At 39.1% G+C, this 14,252-nt stretch overlaps 1 protein-coding gene across 2 annotated transcripts in view; it reads left to right on the forward strand.

Annotated features, from left to right (window-relative positions):
* LOC149837532 (MA3 DOMAIN-CONTAINING TRANSLATION REGULATORY FACTOR 3-like) overlaps positions 1-10,325 on the forward strand; it is a 62,371-nt gene extending 52,046 nt beyond the window's left edge. For both annotated transcript variants that reach the window (XM_090006101.1, XM_090006100.1), the window contains exons 3-4: positions 6,515-6,609; positions 8,012-10,325. In XM_090006101.1, the coding sequence (XP_089862227.1) occupies positions 6,515-6,609; positions 8,012-9,835 (1,919 nt within the window). In that variant the 3' untranslated portion in view covers positions 9,836-10,325. The remainder of the gene's footprint in view (positions 1-6,514; positions 6,610-8,011) is intronic.
* The last annotated feature ends 3,927 nt before the right edge of the window (positions 10,326-14,252 follow it).

A 14,252-nucleotide genomic window follows, 5' to 3' on the forward strand; every position in this document is an offset into this window, starting at 1 on the left:
CCAAACTGTTGTGTAAATCCTCGAGCCATGAGTCTTGTCTTATAACGCTCAATGCTTCCATCAAGTTTATATTTTATTTTATAAACCCACTTGGAGCCTACTACATTCTTTCCTTGAGGCCTAGGAACAATTTTCCAAGTTTGACATTCACGCAGGGCATCCATTTCTTCATTCATTGCCTCTATCCCTTTTCGGGATTGAGATGCTTGCTCAAAGAAAACATGCTCATATTGCTTTGCAGTTTGAGTCATGAAAAGTTTAAAATCCAAAGAGAAGTTTTTGTAGCTTACCCATCTATGTATAGGATGCCGTGTCCTCCCAGATCTCCTATTCTGTTGCTGTTCTTGACTCCTATTACCAACACTTTCAGAACTCCTACTCCCTTCTCGCTGAGTGTATACAAATCCTGAAAAACGACGAGGCATCGCGTCATCCTTTCCCTCTGCATTAGATTGCAAATCTTTTATATCATCTGAAGGACATGATAATGAATTGTTGATCTCATTTCCATGAGTGTTCTCTGCGAATAATTCAACACTCATCCATGGATCATACACTTCAACTAACTGTGAAGGTTCTACAGACGTACCAAAAATTTTCTCATCAAACACAACACTTCTAGAGATTTTGATTCGTCGGGCTGCAGGATCATAACACCTAAATCCCTTATACTCATCTGCATATCCAACAAATTTGCACTGAACAACTTTGTCATGAAATTTATTCCTTAATGAAGCATCGATATGGACATAACATATACTTCCAAACACCTGTAGTTCACCGTAATCAGGATGACGCCCAAACAAAGTGTAATATGGACATTTGAACTCCTAGAGTGACATGGGTAAACGATTTATTATGTGAACAACTGTATGAAAAGCTTCTGTCCATAATGATATAGGCTACATTACTATCATGCTTCATGCTCATGGCTGTTTCAACAATATGTTGATGTTTACGTTCGACAACTCCATTCTGCTAAAGAGTGTAAGGACAAGAAACTTGCTGAGTTATTCCATTATCTCGTAGAAAAGCAATAAAGTCATCTGAAGAATATTCCCCCCCACCATCACATTGAAAGCGCTTAACTTTAGACGAGAATTGTGTTTGAATCATTGCATGATATTCTCGAAGTAATTGGACCACTTGTGATTTATGCTTCATAAAGTAAATCCAAGTATATCGAGAGTAGGAATCAATAAACATGACATAATAACGAGAACCAGATAAAGAATCAATGGGAGTTGGTCCCCATACATCAGAACATATAAGCTCAAAAGGTTCAGAAGCCCTTTTATTTAGAACATTGAAAGGAAGCACATGACTTTTACAAAGTTCACAACTTGGACACTTCTTAACATTCAAATCACTGGACACTGGAATAAGACTCTATGACACAAGCTTTTCAATAAAAACACGACTACAATGACCCAACCGACCATGCCATAAATCTGGCTTATTACATCGAAGAGAATTATCAATATCTGACTGAAGACAAGAACTATGAACTGATGACCAAGAAGATGAAGGATGACTTGGCTCCAAGGCTAACTCCAATGAAGACGATGAAGGACTGGCAGGAGGCTCCTTGAAGACATACATGTTTCCTTGTCGCTCTCCCTTAGCGAACGTCCTCTTCGTTTGAAGATCCTTGACATACACAAAGGAGGGAGTGAATTCGACAGAAGAATTTGTATTGTTAACAAGTTTAGAAACTAAAATAATATTCTTTTTAATATTTGGAGCAAGAACAACATTAGACAAAAACAAAGAAGAAGATGACATAGGAATGTGTGCACTACCAATGTACTACTGAAATAAGGTGATAGACTAGACAATTTACCTGCATTTCCCGTCACATGGGTGGCTGCCCCTGAATCAACATACCATTCTCCTTCTTCATTTTGCTTGATCGTCATTTTTGACAGTGCAGTCATTAGCAACTGTTGTATATTATCTGGTGAGGCCCTTTGGCTCTGCTCTATCTGCCTTTTCTCTGCTTTGTTTTCTTTATCCTTGTTTTGGGGATTGAACCAACAATTTGCCTTTATGTGACCCTTCTTGTTGCATTGGAAACAAGTAGGAACTCTCTTCTGACCCCCTGACTGAAACCCTCTTGGAGTACTAGGTGTAGGAAGAATGCCACGACACCCTTGTCCAAACCGACCACACCCTCTTCCTCCTTGATATCCTGCATTTCCACGTTCATGTCCATGTCCATGTAATGTGTCCATAGCCAACACATTATGTGAATTCCCACCTTGGTTAGCACTACCTGTCAAGTGTTGCTTCATACTCATCTCATGTTGCAATAGCTTGGCTTGTAGCTCTCCAAAAGTGGGCAACACAGGTAAGACCTCAAGAGCTGTAGTAAAAGCGTAATACTCTGGTCCAAGTCCACTGAGAGTTTGCTGAACCTTTTCTTTATCTGAAATCACACTTCCAACCATTCCCAACTGATCTGAGATGGTCTTAACACGATTGAGATACTCCATAATTGACATCGATCCCTTAGATTCTGAAATTCCTTCTTCAAGTAAAGAACCCGAGCCTCTGATATTTGAGAATATGTCTCTGCAAGCTTAGCCCATAATTGTTCTGCTGTGAGGCCATATGTGAAGATTAACACTTCTTAAGAAAGAGTATAGGTGATGTAAGCAACCACACACTGATCCCGTTTCATCCATGTAGTATATTCTGGATTGCGAATCTGCTTAGAAGAAACTGTCTCTCCTTTTTCATTCTTGATTTCCTGCAAAATAAACTATGGTGGGGCCGATGTAGAACCATCTAGATGCCCAAAGAGATCTTGGCTCCTTATGAAAGGAGTGATTTTTCTTTTTCAAGTCAGGTAATTAGAATGGTTAAGTTTTTCAGAAATGAGATGGGGAAGAAAGCTCGAGGACATACCATTTTGAGTAAAAGAGGAATCCATTAAAGATTGAAAGGACAGAAAAACAAATATTCAATCAGCAACACAAACTGAAGGAGCTGTTCCAAACAATTTGTAAACCTATGCCCGTGAACCTTTTTTTTTTTAACAGATCGTCTAGTCGACTTTCAGACAAGAGGCACTGATTTATGAGCGTTGTAAAATTCAGTTGTAAATAACCGCTCACAATAAACGAAGAACACCAATATATGTGATCTTACGTTGCTGGTTGAAAAGGCACAAAAATATGGTTTTGAGAAAGCAGTTAAGAAGACAAAAGACAGTAGAAAAGACATTTTGTTGATTCAGGCTGCTAGCAAACAAAATGCAATAGGAATAGAAGGAGAATAAATCAAATCTCCTGGGTAGAAATATAAGCAAACAAAAATTTCATAGAATAAAATAAGAGTATCAGATCAGAGAATAAATCAGATCTCCACAACAAAAAAGGAACTGAATGATTTGATGTCAGGCCCAAAACAGAAACTGACTAGATTTGATGTCAAACAAAGGCAAATCTTAACGACAGCACAGGAATATTAGGTTTTGAGAAGAAAAAAAAACTGATTTAAGATAAGAGTAGGAAGAAGCTGAGGCATTGAGAGAAAGAAACAATAGGAATAGAAGGAGAATGAAGAGAAAGAAGTACCCACTGTTGGATTGACTGAATCAGATCTCTCTGGGCATACCTTCAGGCAAGACAGCCGAACCTGGCTCTGATACCATGAAAGATTTCCACCGCAGCCCTATTTTGCAGAAAATAAGAGAAGAGAAGAGAAGAAAGAGACTTGCAGGAAAAAGGGGAGGAGGCTGCACACATTAACCCCACTCAACCCTAATATGATTACTTATATAACATGATTTACAATATGTGAATATTACAAAGTGTCACTGATTAATGAAAAGAATACATCACATGCTGAAAACAATATAAGTGAGCAGTTTGGATCCATCAGACATTTGGATCTGGACCCAAACGTTCCCATACTCGATGCATGACCTCTTATCAATAGGGAGGGTGCTTTTCATCACCTGTTGAAATTAGGTTCCACATGTTCCTAGATAAGTGAGATTGTCATAGCCTTGTTTTGGATTTGTTCTTTTCTTCAACAGCAAACTCCGCCCTAGGATCCTTACACTCCTTGTCTCCTAAAATGCATCAAAATCGGAGTCAGGCTATCCTTCATTAGGGCTATGCTCTCAGTTTTATGTGTGACGTACTAGATTTCTTGCTTTAGCTTGATGAATATGCACCTTGCTACTTCAGATGGTATGCTGCATAAGTACAGATGCTGTGAGCTGTTTTTGTGGTTGGGCTGCTTGCAGTGAGCCCCTTATCAATAAGCAGCTTAAGGTTGATGACAAAATGATAAAATGATGTGCTTCAAAAACTAGAGAGGAAGCTTGCCCTTCTAGAAAGTTCTTAGGGGCCTTACATAATCATTTGAAAAGAAATGTCTCAGACCAGATGGATTATTGATTTGTGTGGCTTAGCTTATCTCAAACAAATAAAACTTTTTTGTACTAATTTTTTATTTTCTGGATTATGTGCCTATATCCGGTCTATTCTATGATCAGTTTATGCTAATTTAAGTTATTTTATCAAAGAAATCAATAGCCTTAATTCAAAATAAAATGATACTTGTCATGGAATTTTAATGGGTTCATAATTCAATGAATTGCCCCTTTTCTCCAGCGTTTATTGTTTAACAGTGTAGTTTCCATCAATAAAGGTAGATGGCAATGAAAAATGACTTCTTTTGTCGGATTCTTAAATTATGAAAGATTCTCTTTTGTTCTGTGGAAAGGAAAAATGATTGAATAGGCCAGTGTATAAATATGAGCTACTAATAATTTCAACTTACAAATTTTTTACTTATTCAAGAAGATTACCTTACTAAGTGGTCTTGATTAGAACCATAGTCACCAATATCATTCTCGACAAGGGTTTTCTCAGGAGTTTTTTTTTTTCAAAATGTTTTTTTTTTTTCAGAAAAAATCTTGAAAGTTTTGAATTTTGAAAAATATAATGAATAATAAAATAGATAATGAATAACGGGCTTATAGTATTTTTCTTGCAAAAATATAAAGAAACAATTTGAAAATTTTTAAAATAAAAAAGAAACAAAAAAAACTTGAAACATATAAAAAGATGTTTTTTGAAAATCTTGGGAAAATTTTGCAATAATATTGTGATATTTTTTTTTCTGGTGATATTTTAAAAATATCGGCTGACCTTGGAATACCGATAATATCGCAATATTTTCAAAATATCAGCAATATCAATGACTATGATTAGAACCTCTTGTCATAATGCAACATTTGGAAAAAGAAAATTCATGTTGGGTCTTGAGAGATGAGTTTCAGTGGTTAAGCAATTGATGGGTAACATTTTGGATATATATATAGAAAACATTGTCCACTCCTGTACATTTCATATTGTTTAAAGGTATCATACACTAGCTGATTATACTGTTAGGCGTAGTTGAAGTTTCTTAAAATTGTAATAAGTGTGATGCATTACACATCGATTGCTGAACATTTTTTTTGTTATTTCAATGCTTTGTATCCAAACTCTGAAATAAACTTTTGAATTTGTAGTTTAAAGGTTTTGCATTTTTATTGATTATGTGTATTATTTAGTTATTCTATTAAATAATCTTGGGTAGTTTTTCTAATAAGATGATATAATTGTCCATTGTGGACATCATTTCTTAATTATTCATTTTAACTCACTTATTTTTTCTTCAAAGAACTTCATTATTTAAAAGTTGTCTTTATACATCAATCATTTTATCATTATCCTGAATCCTCCAAAAATTTGGATTGACTGCTTCCCGATTCCAATTTGCGTACCGCTTCCCGTTTTTTATTCCTGTTCTGGCAACTATGGTCTAAACTGATTTAGCCATTGCCCAAGTTTTGGCTTGACCCGATGGTAGATTCTGAGCTTATTTGGGAACATGTGAAACCTGATCTTAGCTGAGACTCCTGTGTTGACTTGCATATTTTTGTCTCTTTTTTCTTTTTATGGAGAAACTAGTTCAGAAGATGCTAAGTGTGGTGGCTCTTCGTCAGTAACAGTCTTATAGGGTTGCTCTCATCTGCCACCTGGCAACATTTTACAAGTGTGTGGGAGTGGATTATTGGCCATCCTAGGAATGCCCTTCAAGTCTAGGTAGTCCAGCCACAAATCTCTGTGAGTTTTTTTTTTTTTGATAGGCAAGCTGGGGTTAGGCAGATCCCTACCAGTTCTACAACGATACCATTGGGCTTCAAACTTGCAACCTCCCAACACAAGGTGACTTGCACTGACTGCTCCTACCAGACAAGCGGACCCCCCCGTTGGTTCTATGATCTATCTGTGAGGTTTACCAATGCTTTAAGCATTGTTTTTTACCTTTTGAATGGAAAGGCAGGATTTATCACATGGTTGAGTTGGTTGGACATTGACCTTGGGTTAAACTATGTGATTCAACATTTCATCTTCTAGTTTTATCTTTTAAGTATTGTTTTTCAATTTGGAATTTTATCTTGCTTTTGAGCTAAATTTTATTCCTGATCCTGATTTCTCTATCATAGATGGTGCTGGAGGTAAAGGTACATGGGGCAGACTACTTGACACTGATGGTTCTGCAGAGCTGGACCCTAATGACCCTAATTATGACAGTGAAGAGGTAATAATGCTCATCCTTTTTTCCCCTTTTAGTTATTGAAGCAACTAAAATATAGGTGGAGTAGTTTGCAGCCATTACCATTATAATGAAGGGATTGTTTATTTCACCTTGTGACCCTCAAGTTTAGCCTCACCCATAGAGAAAGTACATGGATTGGTTGAAGATGAAAGAAAAATGGATATGTGCTTTGAGTTGCTTCTCACTGAGGTCAGCAGGTCCAAAGCTGCCATCTGTGATTTATGCTGGTATCTGAGGCTCTGTTTGGGAACCGGTAGCTGGGATGAGAGTTTATGCATTTGGTAGAAACATGGTCAAATTACTTGGTAATGGATGTTTGGAAACTGACAGCTGGGATGGGAGTTTATGCATTTGAGAAAAGAAGTGAGCCCCTCTCCCCTTTGTTTTTGCACCAAATCTTGGATTTTTTTAACTACCACGTCCTAGAGGTGTTAGCTGCCAAATCCAGATTTGGCAGCTGCCACTTTTCCAAAAGCATAAACTGCCTCTGGCTACTAGTTCCAAACAGAGCCTAAAGTCCTTGTGAATCCAGATGCAGTTGAGTTGGCCTTCCATGTTTTAAGCTCGTTGAAAATCTTCAAGTCTTGAGCCAGTCTCTTTAATTATACTTTGCGACTTTGGAAGTTATCTTCACCATCAGGTTCAGATGTCGACTCTTGCCAATTTTAGAGCATGAATTAGTTAGAACTTTTAATTGATATATAGATTTTTTAGTTGCTCTTCTGTTTGACAATTTGGGCAAAATCAGTCAGCCTGGATTGCTTCAACGTATGTCTGCCTTTAAAGTTTGGGCTTGGAACATCTGATCACTTTCTTGATTTCTCGTTCGTGACATCTTCAAATGGGAAAGCAAGATCCAGGCTTGAACATTGAGTTGTTGCAACTCATGAAATCTCAATCTGCTTTGTGAACAAAGAATCATGTCTCAAAAGTTGAATTGCTCAATTCGTGGAATATACATCTGCTTTTTGAGAATAATAGTAATACTCATCAGATTCAAAGATTGTAACCAGAACTCTTGGATTTCAAATGCTTTGCCTTCTTGACAGATTTAATCAGTAGTTTATCTACCTTTCACTTATATCAATTGCTTTTGCTAGATTTTTCAACTATTTAACCAAAAAGAAGTGGCTGTGTCAAAGCCGGTGGATCCAATGTGCTTACTTCAGCTTGGTTGCCTGAGTCCAGGAGTTCCAAACTCATTTAGACACGTCCAACTTGTTTGAGTCATGCAAGAAGATTTGAGTTAGGTTTACATTGAATTGTAGATTTTTCTCATGATTCATGACCTAATATTATTCTTATACTATTGCATTGGCAATTTTTGGATGATGTATTCACTGACCATAACTCTAAGTTGCTCAATTTTTTATTGATCATGCAGGAACCTTACCAATTGGTGAGTTCTACATCTATTGTTGCTTCACCATTTGACAACTACAGGAAATCCATCTCAACCATCATTGAGGAGTATTTCACCAGTGGCGATGTAGCAACAGCAGCATCGGACCTACTAGACCTTAATTCTCGGGTTTATAATGCCTACTATGTGAAGAAGCTGATCTCCATGGCGATGGACCGTCACGATGTTGAGAAGGAGATGGCCGCTGTTCTGCTTTCCTCGCTCTATTCCGATGTCATCTCACCAGAGCAAATAGCCAGTGGCTTCATGAAATTGCTAGAGTCCGCTGATGACTTGGCACTCGACATCCCAGGTGCTGTCGATATTCTTGCACTCTTTGTTGCCCGTGGTGTTGTCGATGACATACTCCCTCCTGTTTTCCTGTCTCATGCCAAGTCCTCGCTTCCTGAGGCCTCCAAAGGTGTGGAAGCTGTCCTTGCTGCTGAGAAGCTCTACTTATTGACACCACACCATGCTGAGTTGCTAGAGCGTAGGTGGGGCGGCTCTACTCACGCAACTGTTGAGACAGCAAAGTCAAAGATCTCTGTTCTTGTTGATGAGTACATCCGCAGTGGAGACATGCAGGAAGCTCTCCAGTGTGTGCGGGAGCTTGCCCTACCGTTCTACCACCACGAAGTGGTGAAGCGAGCCATAGTTGTAGCTATTGAGAGGAATCCCGTGGCTGAAGCACTTGTTCTCCAGTTCCTAAGAGAATCTGCAGAGGAGGGCCTGATAAGTTCAAGTCAGCTGTCGAAGGGTTTCGCCAGGGTCTCCGAGAGCCTTGATGACTTGACGTTGGATGTCCCTGCTGCAAGACAGATCTTCTGCTCGCTTGTGGCAGTGGCTACCAAAGAAGGTTGGCTGCTTTTGGATGATCCCTTACCTGATAGTGATGAGCAGTGGTACAAGGAAGAAGTGTCTGCTCTCATTTGCGAGTACTTTCTTTCTGGCGATGCTTTTGAAGTTGCTCGGAGTTTGGAGGAGATCGATATGCCGGAGTTCAACCCAATCTTTATCAAGAAACTCATCATTCTAGCTATGGATCGGAAAAAACATGAGAAGGAGATGGCATCAGTGCTGCTATCAGCATTGTACAGTGAGGCTTTCTCTGTTGCAGATGTTGTTGCAGGCTTCCTGAAGCTCCTAGAGTCTGAGGAGGACACATCACTGGATGTGCTCAACGCTTCGAACGAGCTGGCTCTCTTCATTGCACGAGCTGTGGTTGATGAGGTTCTTGCCCCTGCTAATCTTGATGAGATGGAGTCCAAGCTGCTGCCGAATTCTTCAGCTGTTGAGACCGTGCGGGCTGCTAGGACTCTAGTATCAGCTCCTCATGCAAGTGAAAGGATTCTGCGCTGCTGGGGCAGTGGTGGTGGTACCACCTGCTTGGCTGTGGATGATGCCAAAGATAAAATCTTAAAACTGCTCGAGGAGTATGGGTCAGGTGGGGTGGTTAGCGAAGCACGCTGGTGCATCCGTGAGCTTGGTATGCCATATTTCCACCATGAGGTGGTGAAGAAGGCACTGGTGATGGCAATGGAAACCAAATACTGGGACAGGATGCTGGATCTACTGGATCAGTGTGCCAGTGAGGGGCTGATCACTGTGAACCAGATGACAAAAGGTTTTGTGAGGGTGGCAGAAGCAATCGAGGATCTGACGCTTGATGTTCCGGATGCCCGTGAGAAGTTTGCAGCCTACGTTGATCGTGCAAGGAGAAGTGGGTGGCTGGTGGGTGTGTCCGGCTTGGGATCCAAACTAGTCTTAGCTGAGGTGAGTGGGGTAGCTGTGGCTTCGGTGGCCTAACATGGCATCCCAGCAGCTGAGATTGGTGGGGGCACGAGTCAAGGAGTTGTTGCACTTGGGTTTCCTTTCTCTTAGTAATATTCTCTCGCTCTCTCTCCACATTTATATCAGTTCATCGTTATAATATAGGAACTCTCTCTCTCTCTGTGTGACCTGATGTCATGTAGCTGCCTGTGAGCGTTCAGTTGCGGTGTGTTGGTTGGTTGGATGGAGGTCTAACCCGAGCCACTGGTCCATCCCTCTAAGTGCAGGATTTGGTCATCAAACAAGGAGTGTTGGATGACTAAAGGAGGCCAATTTTGGTGGCCATTGTATACCCTTAATCAGGGCAGGTTTTCTGATGAGAGGGCTATTTATTTAGGTCGGAAAAACATGACAGCTACTAGTAGAAACGTTTTGATACTCGTTTCCATTTCAGTCTTGGTGTTTGCAGTTCGTAATGTTTTGGTGGTTGGTCAGTTTTGATCCGTTTAGTATGAACAAATTATTTTCACCGTGCTTGTGGCTGTGCTTTGTTTTGTGTATTCTTCCAAAGCTTGTTCCTACTTTGGCATTTTTAAAAGATCTTGATTTTTATTGCCACATGTTATTCTGTTTGACATAGAAAGCTGGGGTTAGGCGGACTTATACCTGTTTATTGAAATGATAACAGTAATTACATATTTACAATGGAGGAATCCTTGCTGGATTCAAGTGAGACCAGTGTTTATCATTGCTGGTGGTAGACATGATAGCAAAAGATTTTGGTTCTCTATTATGGTCCTTGGGAACAAACCAAACTGCAACAGGATAAAAACGATATAAACATTGAGTGAGCTGTTCCATGAAACCATTCACTTTTCGTCTGCCTTCTAAACTTTGATTAATATGAATCACCTAATTCCTTTTGAGTTGATTCCAGTATGATACCAGCCGAAGCTGAAAGAGTTAAAAATTTGTATTCAACATTTGATTTCTCTCTCTGTAATGTACACATCATCAATGCATCAGCCTGCCTTCAAGAGACTTCATTGGGCATCTTGAATTATATACCCTACTTGCGATCGATTCTGATACGTTAAAAATATTGATTTGGATCCAATTCGCAGATCATGAGGTTCATTGGCCCTCGTAGCGCTTCAAACTATCAAATAGTGTCATTACATACTCTTGTCTCATGTTCCCTTGTGTTAGCAAAACGCATCGGTTGAATCTGAATTCTCGAAAAACTTTTTCCTTGAAAACTGATCAGATTCTGAATTCTTCATAAATTTTCAAATGTGAAGTTGGAATGCAACCATCCATGCCTGTTGAAGAATCTTTTAAGGCTGATGACATCTATCTCATTTCTGTAATGCTTCTTGAATAGTTCCATTCAATATACCCCATTTCCAAAACATTCTACAGATTAGACTCCAAGATTGCTGTGCAACTAGATATGATATAAAAAATGTGAGAAACTGGCTCCTCCCATTTGCCACATAGATGGCACCAGTTTGGAAATGAAAATCCGAACCGTTGAAGTCGATCTTGGCATAACAACCTTCGTTCACATGCCAGTAAGAGGTTCAAGGCAGCCCCTTGAGTAATGGTTCTAGCACCAGATTCATCAACCTAATGGGTATATAGGATGCTGTTGACTACAAATCCCTCCATGCCGATTTTGTGGAGAATTTATTGCCATATGTTGAAATCATGACTTTCTAAAACTATGATTCAATTGAGAGATTATTATGATATTTAACATTTTTTAAATATTTTATATTTGAGAAATTTTGCACTTTTACTCATGAGAGCGCCACTCATCTGGTAGGGGTGATTTGAGACCGTCAAGTTGACAGAGCGTCACGAGTTCAAAACTCGCCCTTTGCCACGAGCTTGAAGCTGAGTGAGCTCTCTGGTGGCCAAAGGGGACTTCGGGTTTTTATATTAGTGAACTTGGTGAGGTGGGTTTTCCTCAGTTATTCAAAAAATATAGAACAGAATTTCTTTAATTTGTCGTGAGAATTTTCTTTAAGAGTTGGGCTTCTCTTCTGTCAAAGAGTCTAGTCATTAAGGAAAATGAATTGTCTTTACATAATCACCCAGTTAAGATATCCACTCTCTAATTAAGGAAAAAAAAACCGTTTGGGCACAATTGCATATGTATTACTAGGATTGGGCTGTGGCAAAAACCAAGAAACAAAAATTAGAAAAATGCAAATAGGCGTAGGCCCATGCAAATAGAGCTTAGGTCAAAAGTTTGGGCACATCCTTGGCTGGCGATGCCTGGTTTGCAGTCTCCAACTCCAGTGTTTGGTGGACTGCTTGACTCCTGCCACAAGACCATTAACCATTACAAATACAAAACTCTTATGACACCACAATATTTAGGTGAGCCCTCCATGCATTCAGGAAGTCGGAAAGCTAAGTCAAATACAAAAATCCAAACATCCTTATAAAGATGAGACGAGGGAAGAAAGCTATCGAGAGATACAAGCTTGGCAGCCCGGAGTGGAGGGACAGAGTAGCCGCCTTGCCAGCAGCTGCAAATTCTACAGTCCGGAAGAAAGGAGTTGGAATATTTTCAGAAATCAGAATCAGTTTTTTAACCGAATCGATTTTTTGAAGAAAAAAAAGCCAGATCAGTCTGAATCGAATTGAATGGGCTTGAATGGGTCTTTTAAAGCAACTTAATTTTTTTTAAAAAAAACTTGCCAATTCGAACCTGATTCAGGATGAATCGGCTCGATTCAGCTGAATCAGTTTGATTATATAAGGGGTCCTTTCGATTAGATTCCGGCAACAGTGGGGGTAACATTGTCATTGCAAAAGGAAATGAAGATTAAGAAATGTGCATGTGAACTCTGATAGACTAATAATTCAAGTATATTTGGACATTTGTAGAGTTGGGGATGCTTCATGGAGTTTGCCAAGTGGTTCATGGTCATATTCAAGATATGATCACTAAATCATCGATAAGGTTAAGAATGTCTTGATAAATATATATGAGATGGCGGAGTCCCCATTTTCCTTTTGAGTTCTATTTTATGGAGCACTCTGATAACAAAAAACAAAGACCCTGCCCACAGCTTTTGCGTTGTATTAGGCACTGGCGTTTGATCTGAAGTGAAAATCCAGTACCATGGATTATACCATCTCTTTTGTAATAATCACACATCCAAATACACATTGCACTTGCTCATCCATATCTCAATCAAATCCCATTTTATAATTATGCAGTCAGCTGCGAAGGTCATTGGACCAAGCATCTAGTCTTTGATGGTCAGATCAAATCCAACCGTTTAACCACAGTGTCTTCTCATTGTTCCTGCGTTGTGTTGTGATTCGTTCTTCAAACTAGGTTTTGTCTTCAATAACATTCAATACCAACTAATGGCTCAGTCATGACTCATGATAATAACAGGGTTTATCTTCTTATTCTGGTTTTTGTTTTTCAGGGTTCATCTTATTATATGCACTCACTACCAAGGAACTACTTGGGGTAGTTATTTTGTGAAAGTTTGAGACAAATTTTAGGAGCTAGTTTACTTGGTCTATACAGGGAAAAGAAACCCATGTTTTCTGAGTCGTAAGTTGTTGGAATCTATGGTGATATTGGAATGAGTTCAAATCTAGAGAAAGATTTTCATATCAGCCTTTCCAAAATTTCATGGATCTGATGAGATTTCATCTATCATTATCTTTGTCCTTTGAACTAATCTCTGTGTTGTGGGTAAAATTTCTTCGTTTGGATATTAAACCTTTAAAATATGTGACTTGAATGATTGAATAAAATGAAAAAGGAGACTTTTATCTCACGTATATGGTGTGCTTTTTCCCTTTCTCCTTAATTTCTTTTGTAATTTTTTTTCAATCTATTTTATACTTTTCGCAGTTGTTGGAAACTTGGAGAAAAATTGAGAGAGAGAAGACTTGAGTAAGATCACAAAACTTTTGATTTCATTAGTAGTACAAATCCCTTGATGGATTCTTGGTGTCTTCTTTCTGAGAAAAAGGAAATCTTGCCATAAGAAAAGTTGACAAATCAGAACCGGATGATCCTCCACCAGAATAGCTGAAATGAAACTCACCTCTTCATGTGACTTCCATTCCCGCAAAGCAGGGATTTATGATTCAAGTCGGTCCACTTTTTCTTCCAATCAAATCACAGAGATAGCAAAAAGGCCCACTTTTCTTCCAATTGAATGTGCTCTTTTCTATTTTCTAGACAAGCAGAGGAATGACCACCGGCAGGATTTTGAACCTGAGACCTTTCATCTCAGATATCCCTACTCCTCGAATCCCACCATCACACTCAACCAAGATAACCAAACTGTCAGAAGAAGAAGATGATGATAGTATTACCTACAACTCTTATACCAATTTCTGCCCATCATGTACCCATAAAGATCTGAAGGTCCCAATCTGTCAATAAGGAGATCATCTCCATGCTCAC

The sequence above is a fragment of the Nuphar pumila genome, chromosome 5, assembly GCF_984573655.1.
Source record: "Nuphar pumila chromosome 5, dmNupPumi1.hap1.1, whole genome shotgun sequence".
Classification (NCBI taxonomy): Eukaryota; Viridiplantae; Streptophyta; class Magnoliopsida; order Nymphaeales; family Nymphaeaceae; genus Nuphar; species Nuphar pumila.